The sequence below is a fragment of the Microtus ochrogaster genome, chromosome 17, assembly GCF_000317375.1.
Source record: "Microtus ochrogaster isolate Prairie Vole_2 chromosome 17, MicOch1.0, whole genome shotgun sequence".
Lineage (NCBI taxonomy): Eukaryota > Metazoa > Chordata > Mammalia > Rodentia > Cricetidae > Microtus > Microtus ochrogaster.
In genome coordinates, this window is record NC_022019.1 from 5,194,315 (window position 1) to 5,204,540 (window position 10,226).

Sequence of the window (10,226 nt, forward strand, 5' to 3'; positions counted from 1 at the left end):
TAGCCAGGTGGCCGCCGCTCCTATTACTACAGAAAGCACTTGCAACAAAAATTTAACAATCCGAGTTCAATCCCCAGAACCTCTATCCATGTCCTGTGGCACACATGTGCCACACACACACACACACACACACACACACACACACACTGCTCTGCAAAGAATGGAAATGAGAAGAGTACAGAAAGGCAAATTCCACCGCATAACACATAGCAAGACTCCTACAAGGAAACTCTCATGTCGTTTTGATTCAATCTCTTATCTGCTTTTCACCCTCCCCCTCTTACTTCATGACAGTTCCCATTCTCTCTCTTCCAAACGATCAGGCAGTAATCCTGATGTTAGCTAATGTCTGCTGTGATTATAAGGTGACAGGAGGGCTGGAGAGATGGCTCAGCGGTTAAGAGCACTGGCTAACTTTCCAAAGGTCCTAGGTTCAATTCCCAGCAACCACATGGTGGCTCACAACCATTTGTAATGAGATCTGGTGCCCTCTTCTGGCCTGCAGGCATCTGTGCAGATAAAACACTATATACTACATAATAAATAAATAAACTTTTTAAAAAATTAGGTAACAGAAAGGACACTAAGTATCATTTCAGTGTTATAGCGCAAGTGCTGTGACGTCTCTTATTTCAAAGATGACAAAGCTGAAATACAATGAAGTAAGTTGTCTGATATGACAGAGTAGAAAAAGCCAAGAGTCATGGCAGAAAGCCAGACAGCCTGACTCCAGAGCCTGCGTTCTTATAAAACATTCTATATTGACTTGCTTTTCAAAACCCCTATTAAAGTTCCATCTATTGGTAATATGAGAGGCCAGAAAATCATTCTGCTTAAAACAAAGCTCAAGTAATGGAAAACAGAAACTCAAATTCCATGAAGCACTGAGTAACTGGTGAGATAGTAAGAACGTGTATATAGACATCTGAAGGGATGTGTGCGTCCTCAGAGGTGAGCAGGACACTGACGCTGATGCCGCAGGAAGACCAGTTCAGTCAGGCCAGTTGACTGTTTCGATACTCTCCCAGCACGCCCAGTTAAAAGCCCGAGTGCAGGGCCCGCTTTAGGCGGGAATCTAATGGGAGAGCCACCTACACAAAGCCATAGTCAGAGAGACACTCAGACACTGCAATGCCCTGAAGAAGGAAATCTACCTGGGCACTGAGACAGGGAAATGCCTGACATTACAACATGACAATGTCACGAGACAGATTTACATCCTGGATTCATTTTCAGTTACCCAAGAACTGAAAATCAAGTTCTTTAGAGGTAAATGGAGTTTAAATGGGCCGGGATTAATTGCACCTCAAGACCTTATTGTAGCAAACACAAATCCTTCCTGGTAGAAAATGCCTCTTGTAGTAGGAGAGAGAGCGGGCCAGCTTTTCGTCCTGGCCACCCGGCTAGCTTACACCCGGCACCATTCTGTAACAGGAGGAGCGGGCCGTGTCCCTCTGCCTGGCTAGCTTAACCCCCAAAATAACCACACAGAAATTGTATTCATTAAATTACTGCCTGGCAGGGCTGGAGAGATGGCTCAGTGGTTAAGAGCATTGCCTGCTTTTCCAAAGGTCCTGACTTTAATTCTCGGCAACCACATGGTGGCGCACAACCATCTGTAATGGGGTCTGGTGCCCTCTTCTGGCCTGCAGACTTACACACAGTGGAATATTGTATACATAATAACTAACTAAGTAACTAACTAAATAAATAAATAAATAGAAAATATATTTATATAAAAAATTACTGCCTGGCCCATTATCTCTAGCCTCTTGTTGGCTAACTCTCACATCTTGCTTTAACCTATTTCTAATAATTTGTGTATTACCACAAGGTCATGGTTTACCGGGAAAGATTCTAACCAGCGTCAGTCTCGGGTAGGAGAACCATGGTGTCTGCCTCACTGCCCTTCTTCCCAGAATTCTGTTCTGTCTTCTCCTCCTACCTGAGTTCCACGCTATCAACTAGGCCAAGGCAGTTTCTTTAATAACCAATAGAAGCAACACAAATACAGGAGGACCTCCTACACCAGCGTTTGTAATGAGCCTCAAACAATTCTTATAATTAATCTCCTAAGGAATTTAAATTAAAACCACAGCAAAGTATCATAGGAGGAAAAGATCTTGAAGTAGGAGCAACACGATGACAAAAAGAGATTATATAACGATCAGGCTTAGCTTACTAAAATAATATGCTAGATATGTATAAGAAAATAAAAGACAATAGAAATATGTGTACTTAGACCATCCTTGGAGAAGGCCTTATTGCTTACACCAGACTAGGTTCTGTGTGACCTTGCCCTAGGGAGCTGTGAACAAAACGCCACTCACTAGGTAGAGCACAAGGGACACACCCCACCCAAGTCTAGTTTGGGCAGCCAACAAATTCATTTGGCTTACTTTCAGGAACAGGCTGGGGGCGGTTATGAGCACAAAACAGCTGCACACTGAAGTCTTAGCTCAGTACGGGGAGTGACGTCTCCAGAAGTGTGCCTGCTTCACATGGTGTATCTTTACACACTACACACTCCAGCACCTCCTGACACCACCTGCTTCCGGGGCAGAACTTCTACGAATGGGAAGTGTCAACGGAGACAGGCCTTTTTAAGTTTGCTGTTCCTGGAAACATGCCATAGGTAATACCTCTGATCAAACATTCCAGGTGGTTTTTTGTCTATGCCCTGAGTCTCTGTGGAATATGGGGCCACTTATCACTGTAGAATAACTGGACTTCGCCATACACCAAAAAAGAATATATGAAAATTTTATTAAGTTGAAAGAATAATTTTCTTGTTAACTTGGAGGGCTCATTTGAGAGCACAGCTTTTCTTTTTTTTCTATTTCTTCTCCTTCTCCTTCTGCAAAACCTTTTATTCGAGTTAGCTTGAAATTTTTAGTAAACTTTGAATTTTAAAGTTATAGATTTACAGATTACTGAGTGTAGTTGTTTTTTGTTTGTTTGTTTTCTTTTTGGGGGCCTGCCACCCAGCTCACAAATACATGAAGACTTATCTCTACTTATGAATGCCCGGCCTTGGCTTGACTTGTTTCTAGCCAGCTTTTCTAACTTAAATTATTCTATTTCTGTTTAACTACAGTTTGCCCCTGGGCTTTTTAACTTTCTTTATTTATATCTTTTTCTTTCCTTCTTACCCCATGGCTGACTGTGTAGCTGTGTGGTTGGTCCCTGGCAACTTCCTCTCCTTTTCCTTTTCTTGATCTTCCCTTTCTTTTCCCCAGATTTCTCCTATGTATTCTTTCTGCCTGTCAGTCTTGCCAATCCTTTCTCCTGCCTAGATCCTGGCCAGGCAGCTCTTTATTAGACCAGTCCGGTGTTTTGGACAGGCAAAGTAACTCAGCTTCACAGAGTTAAACAAATGTAGATAAAAGAATGCAACACATCTTTGCATCATTTAAACAAATATTCCACAGCACAAAAGAAAGTAGCACATCTTAAACTAATATTCCACAACAACTGTTCCAATATGCCCACAGCCAGTTTTTCTAACCATGAACTTGTTCGTCCCTACTATATTTTAACATAATCAACCTTTCCCACTGACTTCATGTGTCCTAAGTGCCAGACATGTTGCTCTTGCTAATTTTATGTTGGTATCTTCAAGCTTTGGAAAGAGTACATTTGAGAATTAAGAGACTATCTTTCTATAAAAATCTGGACTCATCTTTAAAGTTTTTTTTCAGTCAAAAGGAAATATTCTCAATTGTAAGACAGCTGTCCCACTACCCTACCCTCTAGCTATGATGTTCTCTAGAATTTAAACACATAATAACTATTTGTTTTCTCCATTTCAGCAGCTATGATTTTTCCCTGTACCAGTTCACATCCCTTTTCTTTAAAAAAAAATCATTTCTATTATCACTTTTGTTTCAAGTGCTATTTACTTTTCCTCTAACATAAATTTTTATTCATTCTTTGATAATTTCATACATGTAGACAACGTGTTTAGGTCATACTACCCCCCATTCCACGTTCAAGTCCTTCGACATCCTCCACCACCACATGCTCCCCCAAACTTTACAGCGTATTTTCTCAGTTCAGTGAGTCCCATCAGCACCCTCTTTGTGTGCATGTGTAGACCACACACTGGAGCACGGGTGCTCTAATAGAGGGCACCTCTCTGAAGAAAACAGACTCTTCTACCCCAGAAATTATCAACTGCCAAAGCTCCCTAGCTAGGAGCAGGACTTCACGAGCCCTTCTCTCACCTGCACTGGCATTTTGGCTGCTTGATCTTGTGTAGGTCTTGTGTGGCTAACCATATCCACTGAGTGTAATGGATCTTACCTCTCTAGAAGGCAACCTTCCTAAACCCATCTTTTATCTTTCTGTCTCTTCCTTTAAGATGTTCTCTGAGCTACGTGTGTGTGTGTGTGTGGGGGGGGATAATATAAATATCTTATTTAGGAGTATGCATTCCAACACCACTCATTTTCTCCACTCTGCTAGCTGCAGGTCTATGCTAATTTCTGTCTGCTGCAAAATTAAGCCTCTCTGATGAGGATCGAGTGCTACACTAATCTTTGAATATAGAACTAGGCATTAGAAGGCAGTTTGTTCTGATACTATGCCTGGTTAGCAACATAATATCAGATTATCCTCTTGGCCAACCATGGGTTCTTGGCCAGTTTTACAGTGCCAGGCATGAGTTCCACCTATGGATTGCATGTCAAATTCAAGCAAAAGGGGACTGGTTACTCCTATATCCTTCATGCCACTACTGTACCAATAGAGGTATCTTACCAGGTTAGTTCTTGTAGCTTGCACGGTTCACTGCTGAGAAACTGTTGATTTTTCTCACTTAGTAGACTGCAAAGCACCTTTGCACTATGTACACTAGCCGGCAGGGAGGAAATTTTCAGGTCAGTACCTGCTTTATCCCTTCATATTCTTTGATCTAAGTTTGTGTGTGTGTGTGTGTGATATCTTCTCCAACAGGGTCTTATCACTAGTTCTGGTGAGTAACCAAGAGAAAATGGCAATAGCCCTTTTTGTTTTAGTAGTTTATGGGACCCCTCTTTCAAGGCATAGATGGTATGTCAGTATGCTTGGGCTACTGTAACTAAATGTGTTCTTACAAATGCAATATACCAGAGTGGTAAAATACTTGCTTCTCACTGCGTTGGAGTTTGAAAGACTAAGATCAAGGTGCCCACAGACTGAGTTCCTGCAAATGGTCTTACTCCTACCTTTCAGAAAGCCCCTCCCAAGGTGGAGAGCTCTGTAATCTTAGAGGGTACTAATCTCATCATACTCAAAACACACCTTCTGATATCATCTAACTTTAATCACCTACCAAAGGGAAATGATGAGGAACAGTGCGTTAACATTGTAAGTGAAGGGACACTAGCCCACTGGAGCACGTGGCTCTGGCTCGCCTTGCCCTTCTCTACCTCTGCCTTACTAAAAACCCTTATATTATTACATTTGGAAAGCTAGCCATAAAGTCTGTTTCCTTATCTGGTCACTTCCTCCTTCTCAGGCTGACCACCAAGGTCTAGTTATCAAAGTACTGAAGTCCAGCAATCAAAGCCCCCTTTGGCTCATCTAATTAACATGTCCAGCTCATCCTAACCCGGTGTTTCCCCTTTTACCTTAATAAACCGCCATTTTTTCTATGGGCCATGCTGTCTCCTCTCTGTTCAGAGCCAGTTCTTTGTCCCACTCCAGAACAAATATTCCTGCCCCTCTCCCTTATGCCGTTTCCCTTCTCCCTTGTCCTCTATACTGTCTTTGTCTCTTGTTTCCTGTCCTCTGTCCCACTAGGACAAATAAATGTTTGTGCTGTTATCTTGGTTTTGGCGTATCCTTAGCCTATATACCCTTACAATAAGTATTTGGGGGACAGGATAGGACTATACTATGGATTTGGATGATGCCCTAATTCAGTCCACTGCAGGACGCAATGCCCAACACAAAATAAGTGCTGAATTATGGTTGAGTTGTAAGAAAGGAAGTTTCAAGAATTTGTCATATAGAGGGCACTGAGTGCTAGATCTAGAGGCCTGTGAGCTTTTGTTCAGAGCACGACCATGGTAGATTGTGCTTTAGAATAAATCTGAGGGATGGGATGATGGGATCAACTTCGTTGAATGTGACCCTGCAGGTAGGCAAAGCATTTGCAGGAACAACACGCCAACTTCTGACGGAGAGCTAAGAAGCCACATCATGATGGCGGCGCCTCTAGACCACCTCTAGGAAGCTTTCCTTGGTGCTCACGTTACACCAGGTCCCCGAACATTCTCTTAGACAGTACGTTTCTGTTGTTGTATTTTCCACTTTGCAGTTCCACGCGACCACGAAGCAGCCACTAGGGAAGGTCCCCAAGAATGGCAAACGCCACACCCCCAGAGTGGCAGCGGAGACAGGGAGTGCAACGCCGCTCGAGAGCCCCTCCGGAGGCACACCGTCCGCGAGTCGGGAGCGTCGGGAGAGGATCTGGCCGGAAGCGTGTGTGAATTAAAACCCGTGGGTTTCCAGACCATCAGAAAATACACACCCTTTTATATGGGGTGCAATGACACCCAACGAAACCCAGATGGCCCCTTGAAGGAATATGAGGGGGATGACCAAGATCCTTTTCAATTCTGCGGAAAGAAACAGCCCTTGGGGGTCTTTATTCAGGAAGTGAGGCACAAAGTACCGCGAGAATCTCTTGAGCAGTAGGCACTCCGGTGTTTATCTCTTCAAGAGAGTAGGCGGGGCGCCCAGCCGGGCAGCCTGACGCTAGCACCACCTCCAATCCTGTCCAGGGTTCCTTGCGCGGCGGGTGCGCTTCCGGCTCTTTCGGCGCGCGCGGACGGCGGCGCGCGTTTGGCTCCGCCTCCTCCGGTCTCGCCGCGCAGCCGCAGGGGTTGAACTTCCCGCCTGGTCCCTGCTGGGCCACGGCGATGCTGCAGGTCGTGGCGCGGCAGTGAGGGGACAGAAGCGTCCCAGGTCTCTCCATCGTTGTTGACGGCTTTGCGTCCAGGGCCGCCATGTCCACGGGGTTCTCCTTTGGGTCCGGAGCGCTGGGCTCCACCACCGTGGCCCCCGGAGGGACCGGCACGGGCAGCGGGTTCTCCTTTGGGACCGGCACGTCTAGGTAACCGTGTTAACAAGTCTTCAATGGCCTGCTGCTTCCCCGCGTGGCTCGGCTTGTCGAGCTCTGCCTCCAGGCTGCCTGGCTGCCCTGCCAACCCCGCAGCGGGCCGGCGACGTCGGGGTTGGGGACCTATGATGCCAGGGCTCAGCGGTCCCCAGCCGCGCGGAGGCCCGACTGCGGGAGGCGGCCTGGCATCGCGCCTACGCCTTCGCGACACCTCGGTCTCAGGAGTGAAACGGGTGTCTAATGAATGACAGCTTGTTGCTGGCTTTTCGGAGTAGAAAAATAGGAGGGGCTAAGTAAACATTTTCCCTTGATAGTTGAGATTTCATTAGTGTTTACGATTACGGTGCATTTTGAATTTATGATTATTTTTGTTTCACGAGATTTTCAAGTCTTTGTGCCACAGAGGAACCAATCCAGTCTTTTTAAGCCTTTATAGCACTTAGTAGTAATTTTGTACCGTATGCATAACATCCTAAAGAATTTTGTATTATAACCATCAACATTATTGTTTCCTTTCACTGCAAGCTTAAGTAGTACATTCATCAGTTTGTGTAATATATTCAGGTCAAGTGACAGATGCATAGCTAGGGATTTCAGACGGCCATTTCAATGAAGGAGCTAAAGGTTAAAATGCAAGTCTTTGGTAAAATCAGGAGCTGTGTACTTGAAGGACAGGGTATCACCTGAAGCTTAATGATAATGCGGATGTAGACTAAAATGGCTAGGGATTTAATATCCCAAGAAAGCCCATTTTTTCCCCCATCCCATATTAGATACAGAAGATCAAAAATAACAGTACTATCAGATATGCCTTCTTGTACTACCTGTGTGCTGTCCGGACACAACCCACTGTATTGTCTTTTTTTTTTAAACTTTCACTTTTTTCTTGTTTGATTAATTGGCTTTAGGTTTGTCGTTTTAATGGTGTATCTCACTTAGTTCTTATTGTTTTTGTTTAATGTGTGTGTGTGTGTGTGTGTGTGTGTGTGTGTGTGTATGTTTTTCCTGCTTCTGTGCACCATGCATGTACATTGCTCTCAGGGGCCAGAAGAGAGTGTCAGATTCTCCCCAGGCCTGGAGTTAACGCCCACTGTTGAGCTCCCACGTTTTAAATTTAATGTGTGTGTGTGTGTGTGTGTGTGTGTGTGTAAGTGTGTAAGTCAGACCATGCTTGCTACAGATCAGAGGCTGTGTTAAGTCATCTCGTGCTGGTGCTGAGTCAAGAAGCACTTTACCTTGCTTTTTTTACACTGCCCCATCTCTCTAGCACTACTTGGTTTTAATTGTAGTCAATAGTATGTTTTACAAATACTGGTTTCGAGCTGGTGAACGACCAACAGTGCTCCTGCTACTGAACTCAATCCTGAGTTCCAGCTCTTCAGGAAGCTCCTCTGTCACTGCGAACCACTCATTAGACTTCATCTGCTACTTCTGCTACTTCAGCTTCCGTATTGAACCCATACATTCCTACTGCTTGAATTGCAGCTTTCCCCCTTGGGCTCCTAAAAGTGTGCCGAAAGCTGAATGACTCAACTGACTGGGATTGATGGTTTCCGGACTTCAGTAACTTGGAGTGATTAATATTCTGACCAGGACTGTGATTGTCTTAATTTAGCTAGCCAACAGTATGTTTGTTGAGTAGGAGCTGTCTTGGGGGTTGGTTGCACCTGAGGCTTTGTGCTTGGTAGGTGAGCCTCCACTCGTGAGTCATGCCCTGCCTCTTTTTAGGGTTTTCAAACAAGTATTCTGCTGCATTCAGCTGAAGGTGTTACCCATGTGCTCCATTATTGAACTGTATCCCCAACATCCTTTTTTATTTCATGGTAATCTGAGATGTCCAGGTTGACCTTGAACTCACTCTGTAGCTCAGGTGGGCCTTGATTTGGCAACTTTTGAGACTCTCTGAGTTGCCTAGGCTAGCCTCAAACTTGTAATTCTTAATTCTCAGCTTCCTGAATAACTGTTTGCAAGCATGTTAGCATGCTCGGCATGATTTTGGTTTTCTGAAAGGGCAGAATTAGAAGTAATGACTATATAACGTGAGTAGTAAGATTGTAGCATGAATAATAAAACCCAGAGACAGGTATTGGGGTTCAACCTGAAGATCCAAAAAGCAAAGCAGTCAGCCGCTGTCTCTTTCCTCCTCTAACTCAGACTGAAATGGTGGTCCCACCTCCACAAATCTTCAGAATGAGACTGAGCTGAGACCTGTCTTTTCCTGTCTTATATTCATTCCTCTTTAGTCCTGGGATTAAAAGCATGTGCCACCATCTCCCAGCCTCTATGATTAACTAGTGTGGCTACTGGGATTAAAGGTGTGTGCCACCACTGCCTGGTCTGTATGGCTGTTTTACTCTCTGAACTTCAGGCCAGCTTTATTTATTAAAATGCAAATGAACTATCACTACATAAAATTTCCGATTGTGTTTTATGTGTTTTATATATAATCTATTAATTTCCTGCATGATTTTCAAGGTGTCAGATTGTTGATTTTCAAGGTGTCAGATTGTTGAAACTTTTTATTTTCATAACCCCTCCCCCATGGATAGCAAACACGGGCCTCTGAGGCTTGCTATGAACAATTAAGAAGTTTTGAACTTCCCATTCCCTGTTTTTACCATCTGTTCTTTATTCAGGTTTCCAGAAGTCTGTCCAGTTTCTTCTGTGAATACAATCTGGACAGAGGACATGATACTTACTATAGCAGTGATGGGTAGCAGTGGAGAGACCTAGAATATTGGACTGTGTGTCTTTCCACATGTGTGTTCTCACAACAGCTACGTGAGCAGCTGTTGAACTGTTGTACTTAAGTGTGAACTGTATTTAGATAGTTCAAAGGAAAAAAACAATCATTTTTGGCAATTTCAAGTATTCTAGGGTTCAGATTAAAAACTTCAGAGTCACATGTTTGTGACCCTGCTGCTGATTGTCTTACAATCCAGTCCTCATTGCTGAAGTAGTGAAGTGGAAGGGTCACATGCTCCCTGCTGCACTGTACCTCAAGCCACACAGTTTTCTTTTTTTTTTTAATATTTATTTATTTATTATGTATACAATATCCTGTTTGTGTGTATGTCTGCAGGCCAGAAGAGGACACCAGACCTCATTCCAGATGGTT

General features: G+C 44.1%; 1 protein-coding gene across 1 annotated transcript in view; it reads left to right on the plus strand.

Annotated features, from left to right (window-relative positions):
* Positions 1-6,834: 6,834 nt before the first annotated feature.
* Positions 6,835-10,226, plus strand: part of Nup58 (nucleoporin 58) — a 35,060-nt gene continuing 31,668 nt past the window's right edge. Inside the window, exon 1 of the mRNA XM_005355409.3 lies at positions 6,835-7,102. Within this exon, the coding sequence (XP_005355466.1) occupies positions 6,996-7,102 (107 nt within the window). The 5' untranslated portion in view covers positions 6,835-6,995. The remainder of the gene's footprint in view (positions 7,103-10,226) is intronic.